Raw genomic sequence first — 19,245 nt, 5'->3', positions numbered from 1 at the left:
GACACTTAAAAGGTGTCCTTCAGTGGATTTGCCATCTTTGATCTCAGGAGGCTGCTGCTGGTGATATTTTCTAGTCTTATTTTTCGTTTCACTCCTTTAGGTACAGACTTTCTGTTGGCACCAATGAGAAGATTCAGCTGAGTTCCCTCATTGCTGCTTTTCAAGTCACCAGAGACCTGATTGTCACGGAGGCCTAGATGCCAAGGACCACTCACTGGTCCTCAGACCCCACAATGACTGGAGAACAGGGGACTCAGTCACAGTCATCCTCAGTCTCCTGAAACTCGTAAATGTTTGAAAAGTAGTTTGTAGCAGGAATGTACACAACCATTCTAATGTACAACTCTCTTACTGCACTATACCCATTGTTTTAGAGGGGGGAAACACAGGCAGAAATTCTTTTTTTCAGCCTTAAGGTTTTCCCTTTCAGTTGCTTAGGTACCAGGAAGTTGGCCTATCCCATTTTGGTCTGGAAGAGAAGGCTTCTAGATCTAATACCGTCCAAATGTCTTCCGCCTTAGGGTAAACCAAACATCTCCGAAATTAGAAATCTCCAAAGTTTAGAAAACTAGTTTGTGGCACCATCTCTGAATCTACTTTAAATAGGTGTTAATGGATTTCTGGCCTAAACTATTATACTCTTATAAAAACTGGCCTTTTTATTTCTCCTTTTGAAGTCCAAGGATTACTAGCAGGTTCCTGATTGTGGTGTGAACAGAGAGCACTTTCACTTTCGCTTATGCCCCCAGGGGCCAGATGTGGTGCCACACTCCTTTGGGGCAGGAAGGGCAGGTTAGTAGGGTAAGGCTGAGTGACCTGCCAGCTGCTGAAAGGGTCAGGCCTTCAGTACCAACATAGCCGAGCGTTTATTTCACAGTGATTCTGCTGCATGTGTGATAGCACTCTTCACCATAAAAATAAACTAGCTTGCTGGTGGACTGTTACAAGTGACTTCTTTCCTTAGCCAGTTGTACAGGCACTTACTTAACCTGATCTTACATGAAAAAGCTCCTCCATCTCTGGTATCACAGAACAGTCTTTCTTTGGAGGCTGTTCTGTATAAAGGCATCAAATTCTTATACTATCAAAAAAGATTGGTTACTCCCGGCATTCACACAGGACTTGCTCCCCAAGGATACTGGCAGAGCCACGCAGGGCTTCCTGGTAGCACCCAGAGCCTCAGCCTATGCTGTGTGTGCCATTTCCAGATAACTGTACAAATCTGCCCAACCCATTCCCAGCTGTCCTGTTGTACTCGTTTTAAAAGGTGTTTTTTTCCTTAGGATAAAAAAATGGTGAGCCAAACTGACCTTATCCTTCCGTGAAAGCCTCTCATCTTGAAATGCTTTTCTTCAGCAACAAAGGTGGCAGAGGAGAGACTCCTCTACTTTTTCAACAGGTTTTATAATATTACACTGACCTCCATAAAGCACCTATTAAGAAAGCCAAAGGATATGATGTTGCATTTCTTTTTAAATAAATATATTAAATTTTCCAAAGGCAGACTTGTCTGAATGAGGTGTCTTGATTAGTAACTACACACCACTGAAGGAGAACAGTACTTGTAAGGGGCTATTTTTGTTTAGGGGTAGAGCTGAAACTGGCTGATGAGTCCAATGAGGTGAAGCAGCAAAGTCAGATCATCTCGTCCACAAGAAAATCAGCTGAAGGGACAACTGTTTACATAATTAAGAAGAGACATCTTCACAACTGTTCAACAAGTACTATGGTTTTTAGATACCATCAAGAAAAACACAGTTGTACCTTAACATCTGTTGAGAAAATACAAATAAATAGGCTACAAATGGCAGACAACCAACAGCTCAGTAGCCATTTGAAGTCATGCAGGTTAGGGACACATCCTTGGGTAACCTGACACACAGATTTGTCATCTCCTGCACATGCACACACCATTGTTAAAAAAAAGCCAATCATAGTGTCTTAATCAGCCAGGAGCACAGCCTCTTGAGTTACCTGTCATTTAGTTAAGCTAATACCTCTTCTCAGATGGCGCCATGAACTGTCCTGCTGGTCTGAGGGGAGCCAGAGGAAGGAAAGCACTTGCCAGCGTCACTGACCCAGCAGGACAGGGCTTCTCACAATGCCACCACTATGTCTGAAACACATGGTAAGTCCTAGGCAGAAGCCACACTTCCCAGTTGAGGGAGTGTCAACTTCTCTGCCACTACACAGAGGCTCTTGAGGCCCTCTTACTCTTATCAAAACATACTCAGTAACCGTATTGTGAGAAGGACTAGAGCGAGTTCAACATTGCTGTTTCTAAGTGGACTGAAGGTGTAAGGCTGCGCCACTGAAGTGGAATTCCCTCGGTGACTGCCTTTCACGTGTCAAGGAGAAAGATCCACGATTAGCCCACTAGAATCTGGTTTTGCTACATTCTATTCACAATCCCAAAGACAACTTCTATTTCGATCCAAGAACAGATGTTTGGCCCATTATGCCAGCTACTCTTTTGCCAGGAAGATTTTATCCTGCTAGAAAGAAAGCAAGTATAGGACAGCCATGTTGCTTAGAAAGTCCTGTACGTGAGGAACCCTTTCATTTTCTCGGGGATTGGCAGTGCTAGCACTTGGTAGGTTGTCAGGAAACTTCGAAGGGCTTTCCGGCATGAGTGCTTCAGTGATGACAGGACCCGAGGAGCTGTCCAGAACTGGACGTGGCCATCCCTCGTTCTGAAACAAAACAAACCAGCCTGTCAAGACAGTTCTTGTAAAGGTTTTCACTGGACCGATGTTAATGTTCCTATTGTGACCTGCACCAGCAGAAGACTGGAGGGTGAAATGGAACCCTTGCTATGGAAATGATGTAAAGGCTGTGCACTTAAATAATTAAGGCTGCTGAGGGGATTCTAAGAGCTCAAGACACCTTTGATAGCAAAGTGCTATCTCTGCAGCACAGCCCTTTCTAACACACTGTGAGCTAAAATCTAATGGAAGAGTGCCACATACTGAATTATAGATGTTTTCTGTAAGGTGGGCTCTGCCCTTAATGGTTTCCCACTGAATTCTGCATCACCTTCATCTCTGCTTCCTTGTGCACCTGGCCCATTAGGTGGCATGACCTGTAGCTCTTTAATTACTTTTAGATTAAGAATAAATGATTATATAGGCAGAACAGAATGTTAGAATTTTATGTAAACTTCGATTTCCTTAATGGCTTCCTCACAGGCAAGAAAATTCTAGATGCTTTCTTTACTTAAAAAGCTACATGGTACACTCAACAGAAACCACCACCCATCTGTTGAGCTAACAGATACATACCCTGTGGCGATAACTCCACCATGTGGGAAAAATGTGCAGCAAAGACCATTGGTCATAGGAGCGAATGCTATTGGAGTTTTCCGTTCCAGGGCCCAGATCCTGAGGAGTCTGGACAACAGAGAGAAGCATGTTTGCACATAAGCAGACCCGGGGCCACACCCCAAGGGTCATGCTACAATTACTTGCTGGCACTTGCTCTGAGAGGCCACATAAAGAGATTTCTATTTCTCTTCATTACCTGTCATCCGCCACTGTGGCAAGGTACAGGCCCTCAGGCGAGAAGCACACAGACCTCAGAGAGCTGATGTGGACATTACTGTCATCCACGCGGGGGTCAAGCTGGGTGTGGCTGAGGAGAAAGAAATATGACAGGAGGCCTGGAGTGATGGCCGCTGTCCACCCTTCCCCTTCATCCCTGGGCAGGGGGCCAAACTGCTGAGACTATGAAAAGGCTCAAGACGCTTCTTGTACCCCACATGGAAAACCTTGGAACAGAAGTGGAAAAAAGTGCATTTCCTAAGGCTCCAAGCATCTGGAGGAGGGGATGAAGGGTCACTAACACTTCCTGTGCTAATTTCCTTAGGCAAAGTGGGGCACCCTTCACTTTAATGCCACAGTAAAAACGGAAAGTCTTTTTAGGCTAAGATACATGATAATTATAGGACTACCTATTAACTTGCTTCAGAAAACAACAGAGACAAAGGGAAAAAAATAGACCAAGTTTGTGAGAACATGAAATTCATTTTGGAAATAACAGTTTCAGTAAGAGGATCATTCTGAACTTGTTACTACAGTTATTAGTAAATGGAAAGAAAGAGTCACTTTGAGGTTTCATAATTTTAAATCCAAAGAAGTAGGGCCAGCGTCCCCCATCGGGAGACTTGAAGGCAGGCCAGTCTCATCTGAGAACTGAACTGACAAACGCTACTGCGTGCCAGCGCCCTGGGCAAGCACTGAACCCACTGTGTCTTTCACCCAGGTTTTCCCCTCCTATGGTCCAGGTGCTAAGAGGGGCACGGCTAACCCAAGGCAGGTTTCGCATCAGTGACCTCGAAGGAAGTTGTAAGCAGGGATTCAGCCCTTACCGGAGTGACCTCAGCCTCTCGCCAGTGTAGGGGTCCCACATGATCACGCTGGTATCGTAAGAAGCCGTTACAAGCAAGGCAGAGTCGGGGGAGAAATCACAAGAGACAACACTGCTTTGGTGGCCCTCTAGCTTCCGGATTAACGTGTAGGACCGCATGCTCCACAGGAAGACCTGTGGAAGGTAACAGGTGCTCTGTTAGGGGCGGAAACGGTGCATAGAGGCACAGCCAAGGCCCTCCTCAGCCTGCAGCCAGGAGAAGCCACATCCTCCACCCCTCTTTTCTACGGCTCTTCCATAAGGTGTCACATAGTAATAAATAAAGGAAGAGGTCTGAACTCTTGAGGTGCCTAACCAATGGCCAGGCTCAAGGAGCTTACTTTAAGAAAGAATCAACTGAGCAGACCTCAGGGAGACTGCCAGCTAAAACATACTAGGAGAGGCTTCTGAACTCTGCTCCTGAGTGCCGCCTGCAAACCAGCAGTACCTGATGAAGACCACCTAGGCCAGGGGCTAGTTTATCCTTCCTATTAAAACCAGTAGGGGCCAGAAGTGAACTCCAAGGTCCCCACCAAAGTGGCAGCCCCTGCCAAGCCACTGTACACCCACCATGTGTTTACTGGACCATGGAAATCTGCCTAAGACTGATATCTGACACACCTCATCACTTTAAACCTTTCTGACAATCATTAAAAGTAAGATTTTTTCTTCAAGAAAACTCTCACTTTCACGTCGCTCCAAACCTCGCATGAATCATTAACTGCCCGGGCTGTACCACACAGTGAACTCTCTCAGCTCTCCCCAGCCAGCCACAGCCAACAGCTCAGCACAAATACCAAACTCAAACAAACTGTTCTCAAGTTGTTCTTGGGTTTCTAGTACTTTCAAAATAACAGACGGGATTTCAGGACAGAGTTCAACAAGTAACTTTACAACCTGAAATGGAAATCCTAATTAGGTAGATTCAAATTAGATGGCTCAAAGGAAGTCTGGATCCATATGTGGGTTGCAAATTTTCCTCTTCGAATCCAAGAGGAAAAGAAATTTAAAAAACACCCCCTCACCATTTTGTAGAAAACAGCCCTCTGATAATGGCAGCCATCTTCTTAAACACCCCTCTTCTGGTTCACGTCAAAGAGCAATAAAAACAAGGAGGCGCACAGAAAGAGGCGCGTTCAGCCCTTCTGCTGGGGCTGCTATGCAGATGGATTCTGAGGACACTTAGCTTATTTACCCTCTCACTCACGAGGCTGCGTCAGACCTCCGTATTGTGCTGAACTAAAGCAACAGAAGCGCCTGGTGTTTATGACTTACCGACTTCTCTCCAGCCGCAGAGCACAGCATGCTGCAGTCTGGGGAGATGGAGCAGCAGTAAACCCACTGCAGGTGGCCCGATAACACCTGAATCTGTTTACCTGGCATAGAAAAAGAGCAAACAAGCAGCCAACGCTCAAAACTACAAAGTAGGAAGGCTGAAGAAATGGTAGTAGTGTCCCACCCACCCAGTATATCTATCCATCCAGTTCTCTATCAACTGAGCCCAAGACCCACTTTTTTAATGTTGAGAGAGAAATAACAGCCTTTGTCATTTGAACACCTGAAACTTATCAATACACTATTCTAATGCTCAAGGAAATTATTGCCTTCTGTGTCACCAAAATCCACAAGATCAGTGGGATACAGGCTATATACATATCAGGTCTGATAAACCCCTCTGGTAGCACAGAACATTGTTTTAAGGTTCCTAACCACCTCAAGTACTTAGGAACATTTTCCCAAATTTGAGAGTGTGCCCATCTTCCATTCTCCACCATTTAAAGTCTGTAGATGGTTTCCCCCTCATCACAAGGACCCCAACGCCAAGCCCTCACCCTCCTCCCATCCTCACCAGGGTGTCCAGATGAAAATGGTGCACAGTAATTAGGGCCGTGTGCTCTGGAGTCAGGCAAACTTGGTTTGAGCCCTGGACCCACTTTTAATTCAGCACATAACCAGGGGTCAGTCATGTATCTCTGCAGTTCTCAGTTTTTGGAAAAAAACCAAATGGCCACCCACAAGGGAAAGAGGTGATTAAATGGCATTACATCCACCCCCCTAATTCAGATGCAGTTAGGGATCTAGATTTTCCATGGAGTGAGTACTGTTTAGTTAAAAAAACAAACAAAAAAAAAAGCTGCAGAAAAATGTTAAGATATCAATCTATTTCTGTGACACAATGACACCATCATCCATAAATGTGAGAGTGCAAGTGGTCTGAGTAGAGTTATTTGAGTATAGAGGTTACTACGGAAGGCTGCTGGCATGGGCTGTAGGGCTGCAGGGGGATTAGAGGGGAATGCAATGCAGGGGAGGATGAGAGACAGAGATGAGCAGGTAGAGGGACAAGCCACAAAGATAAAGGGAAATAAAGTTTTTAAGAATGTATAGTTACATATATGTGTTTAAGAATTTATGTGATGTGTGGGCATAATATTTTTAAGTCATAGTTTCTTCAACTATCAAATAAGAACAGTCCCTGCCCCTCCAAGGTGGTGTGAGTATTGAATAAATAAGTCAAGTGGGTGCACAGGGCCCAGCACCTGGGAACACTACTTTATTCTCCCATCCTTGAAAAGCCCTGATAATTGGCACAGTCCATTCTGCCCACTTGCAGTCCCCTTCAGCTGGTCCACCTTTCCCAGCCACCAAGTGACCTTAAAGCCACATCAAAGGCCCCTCCTTAGATAGCAGCAAGCTGCACCCGGACACACATGAAAAATGGCACTGCCTTTTTTCATGAGACGCATTCCCCAGCAGCACACCTATCTTTGATTATCTGACTTCAGGCTCCAGTTACTAGTAGAAGCCAACCTGAGTTCTCTTGGTGATTAGATGCCATCAGACAAAAGGACATTACAAGCACCTCCCTAGCCGTCTGACAAGTCACCAGGCTCATTTCGAAGACAGCAGGAGACAGATCACCCCTCATGGCTGTGGGGAGCTGAAGTCTTGGCTCGGGCAAGATCAGGCATGAGTGGGTCTCTTCATGAGCTAGCCACATCACTATTTCCTCCTTCCACCTTTCTCAAGCCTGTGTTCCTGCCCAGTGCAAGAGAAATGGCTTGGCTAGAAATTCCCCTTCCCCACGTGACTGCAAGTAAGGATCAAGGCCAGAGATGTGTGGCATTCTTTGCTGGGCCACTCCTGTCTAGAGTTCTGTTCAAGGCAGAATTCCACAAAAGTTGACCCTCTCTAGCCTGAGAAAATTCTTCAAGGCAAAGTTTCTACTTCATATAGGAACTCTTTCTAACAGCAAGTATTCACTACATACAACTTCTTCTAGATCAGTGGTTCTCAATGTGGAGACACTTTGCCCTCCATGTGAGCACTGGGCAATGTCTGGGGAAATTTTTAGTTGTTACTACTAGAGAGGGTGCTCCTGGCATCTAAGGGGTAGAGGACACGTATGATGCACAAGAGCCTAGAATGTATGGGACAGCCTGTAACAAAGAACTATCCAGACCAAAATGCCACTAGTGCCATGGCTGAAAAAATATTATTCTAGAGCATGTATTTTCAATAGGGGTGACATGACATCAACAGAAGTGAAAATTGGTTTTTGGTGGCCAAAAATTTTACCATTTTTCATAGAGCATTCATTTCATAAATAAGTAAACAGTGAATCTTTTGTATTAAAATTTCATGGGGTTTAGCGGGTGGTGACTAGGAAAAGATGTCCACAAAGGCACCTGAGCAGGCAATAATACAAAAAAGATTGAGAAACACTGTTCTGGGTAAAAAAAAAAATGATGTTGGAAAAGTGGAGAAAGGGGCAAATACAGTATTTTTGGAATTGCTGGATAGTTCCATCACATCCATACCATGTTTCTTCAGGTCCCAGATGCGAAGAGTCTTATCCCGAGATGCAGAGACCAAAATCAAACTGCCACTGGGTGTGAAGCTCAAATCTCTCACGACATCTTGGTGGCCGGAAAGAGTCAAAAGCAGCAGCCCTGGCATGGGATAGTCAGGACAGGAATAGTCAGTGGAGAGGGGACACCCGGTCTGCTGGTCCTTATACCCATACCCCTTAGCCAACTGGGGGGCTGGGAGCCCTTCTGGTCTCTATGGGAGCATGCACATGACCCTCCCAGGACCTATTCTCAGCCAGAAACGACCTACCTGTCTGCACCTCCCAAATCTTGATCTGTCCATCGTTGAGGCCCGTGGCAAGGATCAGGCAAGAGACGTCTGGCACTTGGGGATGGTGGCGTGCCCAGAGCTTCCTGCTGGGTGGAGAAGGCCACGGGCTAAAGGCCAAGCCCCAGACAATCTGCCCACAGTCCAGGGTCTTCTCCTTGGAGCTGCCTCGCCCTTTTGAATCATTCTTGCTGCTTCGGCTTTTGGCTTCAAAACCTTTGGGGATGCTGGGGGAAGTAGAGATTTCTTAATGAGTCTGAGTTGTTAACAAGTCAACCAACTTTTCATCCTGGGGTATCTAAGACATTGAAGTTCTGGAAACAAATTAGCCTTTGCTGAATTCCACTATGACTTCTTTTTTTTTTTTTTAGAAGTCGTGTAACAGGCTTCACTGGCTTTGGCTCATCCCATCTGTGACAGCCCTGCAACGAGGTGACCTGCCTTGTGGGATAACTAGATCACAGATGCCCCAGGGAGCTACACGCTTCCTCAGAGAGTTCTCATGGGTTTGATGCATGGGAGGAGAGATGCACTTGGTTTTTCCTGTGGGGAAGCAAGCATGCTCTAGGTTGGGAACTAGGACAGAACTCAGATCCTGAGTACCCACCTGCTGCTCCCCTACCTGACGAGCCCCTTTATCTCTAGCTTAGAAAGTCCTGAGGAACAGGAAAACGAACTCTTTCTGGCCAACACAGTTTGTTTGGTATACACTGATTTCCACCACTACTCACTATGTTCCAGTCAAGTAAAGAAGCTCTTCCCTTTACTTCTCTGATGGTACATCCAGCCAGAAACCAACCGGCGGGGTAGGCAGGGAGAGGGAAGAACCCACAGAAAGTGCTCAGGGGTGCACTGACCTGAAAGATCGCCTGATACTCTCCTTTTACATTCTACTGAGATTCGGCCCAGATATAAGCTAGGGGTACTCACTCCAGAAGATACAGGGCCCCACCCACCACTCCACCTAGGAAATATCTCAAGGGCATGAGCAATTAAACAGCCCTGACATTCAGCTCACAAACTCCGTTTCCTAGCTGTAGTACACTTTATCAGTGAAAGTATTAAGTCCTACTTTTCTGTGTGACCCTGACCACACTCTGGAGTATATCAAACTAGGAGAAATAGAGATCATAAAGCTGGAACTCAGATCCATGAAAAATCCTACACTTAATGTATACGTAACCTCTTATGTATTGGATTTGTTCCCAAGAAGCTGCAAATCACATTTCTTGTCAATTGTGTGGTTGAAATGTACTAAATAATTTCAATCAAGCTCACCTATAAAATTAGAAGGGAGGAATTGAGGCAAATGTAGACACCTTCAGCTCTAAAAGTCTCTTAATCTAAATCAGAGGCAGGCCACTGCCACGGTCGCTTGCTGACATATCGTCTATGGCTCCCTTTGCAATTAACAGCAGAGATGAGTAGTCCTGACAGGGGCTGTATGGCCCCAAAGCCAAAACATTTACTATTTGGGCCTTTATAAAAAAAGTTTGCTGATCCAAGATCTAAATGGCCAAATGTAGTTTGAAAATTTATTAGAAATTCTGACAAAACCTCTAACTGTGATTGCTCACGGACGTCTTTTTGAATGGCCTTGCTCAGTCTACACATCTCCCAGACCTGCCTGCGGCACAGGGGGCTAAGTCTGCCACCCAGGGAGGAAGCACGGGAAGGGCAGGCAGTCTACAGGGAGAGTTTGTAGGGCTGCCTAGAAACTCTCAAGTTAGATTTGTTTTATTTTTTATAAAATCTTAATTTTGTAACTTGTGTATTTGAATTAAGGAATGCATCTGCAGCTACTTCACTCCAAAGGACTTAAGGCACACACAGATACATATATATATAAATTTATTTTAATATCATACATTTGATTTCTCTAGAAAGAGACACTGAAATCTTCATTTTGGGGGTACAGTTAACTTTCCAGGGGTCACAACATCAGGGGCAGACAGAGAACTAGAACTCAAGCCTTGTATAACCCAGCCTAGTGCTCAACCAGATTCCCTGGACCTCTGGGTGTGCTGATTAATCAAGGGGTAAGTTACATGGGTAGTGGGGAGGTGTAAGCATGGGAAGGGGTGGAGAAGGGCAAGAGAGATTCACTGGGAGAACCTAACTTCACAGAAATTAATGTTTCTAAAAATGTTATTTGTAAAAGTAGTACAACTATTTGATAGTATCAATTATTTGCTTAATATTGAAAGTGCTATAACACTTTTTAAAAATGTGTACACCATTAATATAAAGGTCCCCTACACTAACCCTTTTAAAATAACAATTATTTTAAATTATAAAAATAATAGAGAAACATGGAGAAAATCTGCAAATAAGACAAATAGTAGAAACTATCAATAATCCCACCACCACTCTAAACACAAACCCTTCCCTGAAAATTTTTAATTATGAGTATATATGTAGGTTTTTAAAAAGCAAATTTGGGATCATACTGCATGTATGGCTTTATAGCTTACTTTTTTCAGTAAGCTGTATACTGTAAGCATTCCTCAAGTTATTTTTTTAAGATGTAATTTTTCCCTAAAACAGGTAACTTCTCACTTAATATTAAATAACATTTCTCTTATTAAACAACAGGTATACAAAAAGGGTTAATATTCAAATTTCCATTTTCCCTAGTTAATACTGGAAGGCTATATTTACCTATAGTAATGAATGTATTTGAATACAAAAGTGATTTTCATTTTATTCTTTTTTTAAATAAACTTTTTCAGGTTATAAATTTATATCAGATTTAAAGACCACATATGAAGTTGGGTCCTTTATCTAGAGGATCAATAAATAATGAATGAACTTGGTATTACCATTGAACTAACCACAGTAGGAACTGAAATCATGATTTACAAAAACACAATTTTTGATGGCTGTGATACTTTCATATGGCCATGTCACAATTTCTTTCACCTTCCCATCGTCACTGGATTGCAAATGATTTCTGATTTTTCACTACTATATAATTAATTTCATGATGAAATGAGTGTATGTAAATAGATGACCCCATTTCTGAGATTCCCAATAGCTGGAAGAACATTTTTAAAGTTCCTTGATGCATACTACCGAACTGCCTTCTTTCCAGAAAGTGCACAAATTTACACCCCTCAATCCCAGCAGGTGCAGAACACCCATCTCAGCAAATCCCTGTCAGCGTAACCTACTATCAAGGCAACGAGTTTCGGACTGAACTTACAAAAAACTTTAATATGCCATTTATAACAAAAGCCTATTAGCAAAGCAAATGAGACTCTCAAGGGCAGGGTTCATGTTTGATTTATTTCAGGATTCTCAGACCCTAGCTCAGGGTCAAATGTTGGCTGAACAAATAAAGACAGACAGAGAGTTGCCCTGGAACAAATGAAAAAGTGCAGACAGATGCTGGGCCATCTGACCGGGTCTCACTACATTCAGAGTGCGGGCCCAGCCCAATGAAAGAAAACCAGTTAATGGCAGAAACTTGTCAATAATACAAAGACAAATACCCAATTTAAAAGTGGGCAAGGGATCTGAATAGAAATTTCTTCAAAGAAGATATATAAAGGGCCCATAAGCACGGAAGATGCTCAACATCAATAGCCCCAAAGGAATGCCAATCAAAGCCACAATGAGATGCTGCTTCACACCTACTAGGATGGCCAGATATAATCAAAAGAGATAAACAATAACTAGTGTGGATGAGGATGTGGAGAATACGGAACTCTCACACCTTGAGGCTGGGATTGTAAAATGGTGCAGCCACTTTGTAAAACAGTCTGACAGTTCCTCAAACAGTTAAGCATATGAAAACATATGTCCACACAAAACCTTGTACATAAATGTTCACAGCAGTACTATCCATGACAGCCAAAAAGTGGAAACCAATGGGTAAATGTATGAACAAAGTATGGTAACTCCATACAGTGGAATATTATTTGGCAATGAAAGGAAATGAAGGGCTGGTACATACTACAATGTAGTTAACTGTAAAAACATCCTAAGTGAAAGAAACCAGTCAAAAAAAGACTACATAAGTGTAAAATTTGATTTATATGAAATGTCCAGAATAAGCAAATCTGTAAAGACAGAAAGTGGATGAGTGGCTGCTCAGGGCTGGGGAGTAGAGGGAGATTAGAGGATGATGGCTGAGGGATGTGGGGTTTCTTTTTTGGGGTAATGTAAATGTTCCAAGATTGATCATGGTGATAGATGCACAACTGTGAATATACTAAAAGCCAACGAACTGTACTTTAAGTGGGCAAATTCCTTATATAAAAATCGTATCTCAAAGCTGATAAAAAAAATAAAAGGTGGGACTAACAATCTCAGTAAGAAATAATTTTCATATGTACAGAATGTGGGACTCTGGCAGCCCCAGCGATCAACTCGTGAACTGTTCAGCCATTTCCCTTCTGTTCTTGGGCAGGGAGACCCAAAAGGGAACAAGTAATTTGGGCTCACGTTCTCCATTGTGAGAACTCACGTGATCCTTTGGGTGTGGGAGAACTTACAATTGCTCCTCCAGCGGCCAGGGGAGCAGCTTGACAATGCAGTGTCCTTGAGACCACGCGAACCAGGAGCCATCTGGGGAGAAGGCCACACTCCAGGTTTCACAACTCGACTTCCAATCAAACTGTTGGGGGCGCCCAGGCTTGAGTTCGGCCAGCAGCAGTGGTTTCTCTGGGACAGGAGACAGCATGCTTCAAACAAACACCCTCACTTCCCCAGGGAAAGTGGGGAGCCAGGCTTCCGACTACCTTGCTGACTCAGACACAGGAAAGCCACTGTCTCTCCCTGGTAAAGAGTAACCCTACGACCTGCGGTAGGGAGTAGACAATTAAATGACCCGGGGCAATAACAGTAGCCAAAGGCCACATTCCAGCGCGGTTACTCAGTCCTGACCTCCCAACTGCTGGTTAACCATGACTTGGAGTAACCTTTGTGCGAGTGAACCCAATGAATGGAAGCCTCATTTTCCTATGAATGCCTCTTTAGAGGAAGAAAGGAGAGACGACCAGGCTAAGATCCCACCAGATGGTGCGGGCCAGGCCTTCCAGTGACTCTAAAGTCTCCCAAAAGAACCTGCCCCTGGGGAACAGGTGACAGAAGGAACGCCAGAACTCAAAGTCTCCCTCTCACTCACCAGCACCCTCCCCACCATCAGGGCGAAAACGGTTGGCCCTTGCCCTGCTTCCCCTCCATCGGCCTCCATCTGGCCTCCCACTTCCACCTCCTCTCTGTTCTGGGGTAAACCTTCATCCCATCTTGCCGAGATCTTCACTAGACTCTCCTGATTCGTTCTCCTACCCTCAGGACCCTGCTAAAGCTCAAACCCACATCACATCACCACATTTCTTTCAAACACTTTCCAAGGCTCCCACCTGCCCCCACGGTGAAGGCAGCTGGGCCTGGGCCTCCCTGCACCATCCCCACCCTGTCCTCCTCCTTCCCCTTCCGTCTCCCGCACGCTGCACTCTGGCCACCAGTCTCCCGGTCATGCCCCAAGTGGCTCATTTCAGTCCACACCTGGCCTCATTTTCTGCTTATGAGAATCCCACCGACATTAGCAACTGAGAAGCTACCCTCATCTCACACTATCAAAGCGGAAACAAGTCCCACCCTGCTCACTTCATTCTCTCCTGTAGTAACCAATCTCCTTCCGGCCCAACCCCCAACCAGAATTTAAGCACCCCTGTTCAAACGCCACACGATTTAATCTCGCTCTTGGGACCTAACACACTCTTCTTTGTCTAGAGGAGGTGCTGGATTCCCCGCGCGGAGGGCAGTTCCCAGCGGTAGTCTGCCCCAGGGGAGCAGCCCAACGGCAGATGAAGCCCCCAAGCCAAAGGCCCACAGAAGTGATTTTTTTGACCACTACCACTTGTGGTACATACTAACATAAAAACTGGCTTCCAAACTGAATGAGGGCACTGCCTGATGTGTATGTTCCATTTTCGTAGTTTCAAGACTGACCCTTTTATGGCTGTTACCAGATAAATACTAATTGAAGAAAATCCTATTTCATGTATTTTAGGACACACCTTTATTTCTTCTTGTATTTCGACCTTGTTAAAATCAGGATGTGCCTCCTAAGTGATTGGCTTTTCATAGTTAAACAGGCAGTATTTTTCCTCTTGATAACATGATGGCTATACGATCCATGTCTTGGATTTGATGAAACAGATGGTAAAGATGAGATGAATATATATATATTAATATTTATATATGTATGTGCAGTGTTTTCTGGTATGTGCACTATAGGAAAACACATAGATATAGCTTATTTTATAAAATAAATGTGTTACTCAAAGTTGTTTTCATACAGAATTTTAATAAATCATACCAAGCCTTTGGTAGCTTTGCTATTTAAAGAAAATCTAAGGAGGGTTCCTTTTTAAAGAGAATATTCATTCCCTGAGGTTGTATGTATAAATCTAGGTTTTAATATATTAGGTCTAAACTGGTGTTTGTGGAGGCCCAAGGTAATTCCTCCTAGAAATCTGTGTGTATTTGCACATGTGAACCTCTTATTACACAATTACTTGTCTATATGAGCATATTCCTCTGGATGTGAATATTTGCATGGTAAAAAGTTACTTCACATTCTGAATCCAAAATAGTCTCAATGGTATGTAGTGATGCTGCAAGTTTTCTTCACTCTTATTCATTTCTAGTTATTTTCTTATGGTGACATAGCTCTTATCTCTTAATGCCTCCTTCAGGTAGTCCAGCGGTTCTCACCTGGGGCCATTTTGCCACCTGGGGACATGTGGCAATGTCTGGAGACATTTTGGTTGTCATATCTGGGGTGGTGCCTTGGCATCTAAAGCGTAGAGGGCACGGAAGCTGCTGAACATCCTACAGTTCACAGGACAGCCCCCCACATCGAAGAATTATCTAGTTCAAAGTGTCAATAATGTCGAGGTTGAGAAACCCGGATGTAGTCAAATATTAAATGACATTGACTGATCTGGAGGTATATTTTCACCAATTACCTGGATGAAAATTTCTGTATTCCATCCTGATAACTTGGGTCACTTCCTCCTTAACATGCACATTATCCATCCTTTTGACATCATGGAGGCTCTACACAATATAAAAAGGAGTCATCTTTGATTTATCTTTTCTTTACCTCTCAAACCAAATCCATTAACAAGTTCTATCAAATACATTTCTGAAAGATTTGGCAAACCTAACTTCCCGCCATCTCCACAGCTACTATTCTAATATATGCAACATCATCTCTCACTAAGCAGCCTTCCAGCTGCAGGCTTCCACTCTGGCCCCCACCATCCATTCTCCTCAATTTCCACAGTGATCAGTTTCAATCACTCTTAGAATAAAAGCCAAACTCCTCATCCTGCCATCAAAGTCCTACCTAACCTGGCCCCCTCATGCCTTCACCTCCCCTCCTGGGCTTTATATCTCTCCTCTCCCTGCCCCTGCCCTCTAGCACACTAGCCTCCTTTCAAGCCTCTAGTACAGTGTGCTTAATTAGTTCCAACCTCAGAGCCTTTGCACCAGCTCTTCCTCTTCTCATAGAATGCCCTTGCATGAGTAGCACTTCATTCAGATCTTAGCTCAAATAACAGCTCCTTAGAGAGCCCTCCTCCTCTGACCCCAAGTCTATGTCCTTCGCAACTCCTCCATTTTTTAAATATCACAATCACCATTATGATTATCTCACCCCAACTAGGACACCAAGTGCATGGGAGCACAGACCGTGATATGTTTATCCCCAGTTACTATCAATTTCTGGCAGAGAGCAGGCAGTCAGTAAATATTTGTTGAATAAATATACACGGTATATATGCCTCTAAATACAAATGAAAGCCCCTTAAAACTATTGTGATGCCTACACCAAACATTTCACATGAAATGCTTCTTAAACAGGAGCCATACCCAGATTTCACACTCTATTTCTGTGATTTAAGGATTTAATCTCTTGCTATTTCAGGCTCAGGAATCCAGGGGCTAAAAGAAGAACCCAGTAACTCCTGTCTCTTAGTTTCTAGAACCAAGGAAATTCTGAAGGGGAGTCTGGGCCCAAACTAAACTTGTCTGCTGGAAAAGCAAGCCATACTTAGAGCAGAACTTAAAAAAAAGGTGTTGAAAGGGTTCAACTTCATCTGGGATTGCATCTGCTGAAACCTTCTTGGTGAAAAGGCCTACGGATCGGGGTTTTCTAATTCAGCCCTGGGATGTGTTGGGACAATCAGACTGGAAAGATATTTTATCATGGGGCCTCTGCTGTGGAAGGAGATTTGCCTTACCACGAAGAAGAAAGGTACGGCTGCAACTGGCAGGAAGCTTCGTCATTTGTCCTGCCTCAGCATCTTTATATTAGATGTTCCATTGGCCTGAAAAATTGCCTGGCAGGCCCCTGATCTTTGCCTGGCTGCTCATTTTACTATTCAGGACCTGATGCTGTCACCTTCTCAGAGACCTGCCTGGCTTCACTATCAAAAGTGGTTCAGTCACCTTGCTTCACTCCATTTAATTTTCTTTAAAACCATCACTCACCATCTTTCCTTGATTGCTTGCTTGTTGCTTTTATATATTTATTCTCTGTTCCCCAGGCAACTTCACTCCAAACTTGTCTATCTGTTGGACTGCCCTGCCCAATATAGTAACACTAGCCACACGTGGCTACCGACCATTTGCAATGTGGTGAGTACAAATTAAGATGGGGTGTTAAGTATCTAATACACACTGTATTTCAAAGACTTGGTACAAAAAACTGTAAAATATATCAGTAATTAATCATGATTACATGTTGAAATGTTAATGCAAAATTTTAGGTATGGTGGCTTGACAAAGAGTTTTTAATTTCACCTGTTTCATTTTTTTAATGCAGCTATTAGAACATTTTAAATTACGTTTGTGGCTTGTGTTACATCTCTTGGACAATGCTGCCCTAGAGAGTGCCTGGCACATAGTAGACACTCAATAAATATTTGTTGAATGAATAAATGCATTCTAACCACTGCTCTGAAGATACCTACTGTTGTTCATTGTAATGTCATTACAATGGGCTTTATTCAGTTTCAAAAGAACATAAAATTCTCCAGCCTTTTTTTTTTAACAGTAGCTTGGCAACTCTCAACAGCTCTGCCCACCCCCACAAACACAGTCACCAATCCTAAGGAAAAAATCAGAACTGGAAACACATTCCTGCTGGAAAGGAAGGCTAGCTACAGATAGTTTTCAGATTTAACTCTCTGGAGTCCAGGGACATGACAACGAAAGCTATAAAAAGGTTCACATAAGATTCAGGCAAACAGTAGGAGCCATTTAAAGAGTTCTATGGGTAACACACACTAAAAAGAAACCCCTTACCTAGATGGGAAGGCAGTGAGAGCTGCCTCTACACCTTTTATTGAATATCTGACTAGTGCAAACAAAGAAATGTCATTTCCCAAATTAAAAAGTTACACCACCCCAGGTAATACCCTGGTTTCTACCTACCCACCCACCATCTCAGCTCCATCAAACACGCCAAGGAAACACAAACATTGACAATCAGAATCCTCCAGACCAGGACGAAGCTTCAACTTCACTGGAAGAATACAAACAGGTTCTGGAACAAATTCTGAGCCCTAGACCTTGACCCCGTCCTGGGACTTTTCCTTAAGGAAACTGCATTTGAGCATGGAAGTATGTTCACGAGTTGGGACTCCCAGAATAAATCCCGAGCCCACCCCAAATTTCTATATAGGTGGGGCTTAGGGGCAAGGGGGTTGGAAGGGAGGAGCCCGACAAATTTGTCTGGAAGATCTGCCTTTGCATAGCAAGCACACCATTGCCACTGACACGGCATGCTCATTTGGGCTGACTCTCCAAATACACCCAATGTTCTCTGACCTCCACACCGTCTACCGATGATAGCTGTTAAAAAGCATAGAGGCAAGTACCTCACCCATCAGTGTATCCTACACTTGCCCTATCATACAAGTCACCAAGAAGCATCCCCACCCCGCCTCGCCCCACCTCTACGAATCGGTCTGCACTGGGAGAGGCTCGCAATTTTTAAAAATAGGGATCCTACTCTTAATATAGGCAAGTCTGGGAAGCTCCCAACCACCCACTGAGGCAGGTATCATTATCATCCCATTTTGCAGATACAAAGCAGTCTTGGGTTAAGCGGCTTGTCCACGATCACACAGCTTGTAAGGGGCAGAGCTGACTCCCACCCAGACCCTGTGAGTGCGTCACCTGGTACCTGAGCACCCGCCCCTTTTGGGTTTGGTTCGCCTCCGCGTCCCACCCGGGCGTAGGTGCAGGGCCCCAGCAGTTCCCCGCTGTCCCGAAGGATGGGGATCCCCGCCATGCAGAGGCCCGCTCTCCCTGGTCCTGTCGGCGGCGGGAGAACGGGTGGCTGCAGCTGACAGCGAAAGTGAAACAAAGCTGAGCGCAGGGCGCGCACCGCGCCGCCTGCCCGCGCGGACGGCCCAGGCCAGGGGTCCCCACGGCGGCCCCTCCCGCGGCGCAGCCCGCCCCCACACGACCCCGGGAGCACGGGCCTGGCCCAGGCGGGCGGGAACAAGCGCGCCCGCCCCACTCACCTCCGGCCTCCATGGAGGACGCGCGCGGCCTCGCGGCAGGCGGCAGGCGCCTCAGCCTCCCGGGCCACCGGCCCTCATGCCGCCCCCACTCCTCCCGCCCCCTCCCCGGCCCCGGCCCCGGCCCCACCGCCGCCGCCGCCCTCGCAGC

General features: G+C 44.8%; 2 protein-coding genes across 5 annotated transcripts in view; one reads left to right on the top strand and one right to left on the bottom strand.

Annotated features, from left to right (window-relative positions):
* RFC5 (replication factor C subunit 5) overlaps positions 1–936 on the top strand; it is a 10,003-nt gene extending 9,067 nt beyond the window's left edge. For 2 of the 3 annotated variants that reach the window (XM_057491849.1, XM_057491851.1), the window contains one exon: positions 101–936. In XM_057491849.1, the coding sequence (XP_057347832.1) occupies positions 101–197 (97 nt within the window). In that variant the 3' untranslated portion in view covers positions 198–936. The remainder of the gene's footprint in view (positions 1–100) is intronic. The other variant, XM_057491850.1, reaches the window with a different exon arrangement.
* Positions 45–19,245, bottom strand: WSB2 (WD repeat and SOCS box containing 2). Of its 2 annotated transcripts, XR_008993753.1 has the most exons (11): positions 19,098–19,213; positions 15,528–15,618; positions 13,044–13,212; positions 8,527–8,771; positions 8,226–8,357; positions 5,680–5,780; positions 4,367–4,539; positions 3,520–3,630; positions 3,282–3,389; positions 1,311–2,693; positions 45–111 (listed from the first exon to the last, which is right to left on the bottom strand). XR_008993753.1 is itself a non-coding variant. In XM_057491848.1 (9 exons), exons 1-9 carry the CDS (start codon positions 19,108–19,110, stop codon positions 2,531–2,533), a joined length of 1,215 nt encoding a protein of 404 aa, XP_057347831.1. In that variant the 5' UTR covers positions 19,111–19,245; the 3' UTR covers positions 1,461–2,530. The 2 variants fall into 2 exon arrangements, 1 of the variants encoding a protein (XP_057347831.1); XM_057491848.1 differs by lacking the exons at positions 45–111; positions 15,528–15,618 and having other exon boundaries at positions 1,461–2,693; positions 19,098–19,245.

This window comes from Manis pentadactyla, chromosome 14, assembly GCF_030020395.1.
Source record: "Manis pentadactyla isolate mManPen7 chromosome 14, mManPen7.hap1, whole genome shotgun sequence".
NCBI lineage: Eukaryota > Metazoa > Chordata > Mammalia > Pholidota > Manidae > Manis > Manis pentadactyla.
This window is presented reverse-complemented; position numbering and strand designations above follow the sequence as displayed.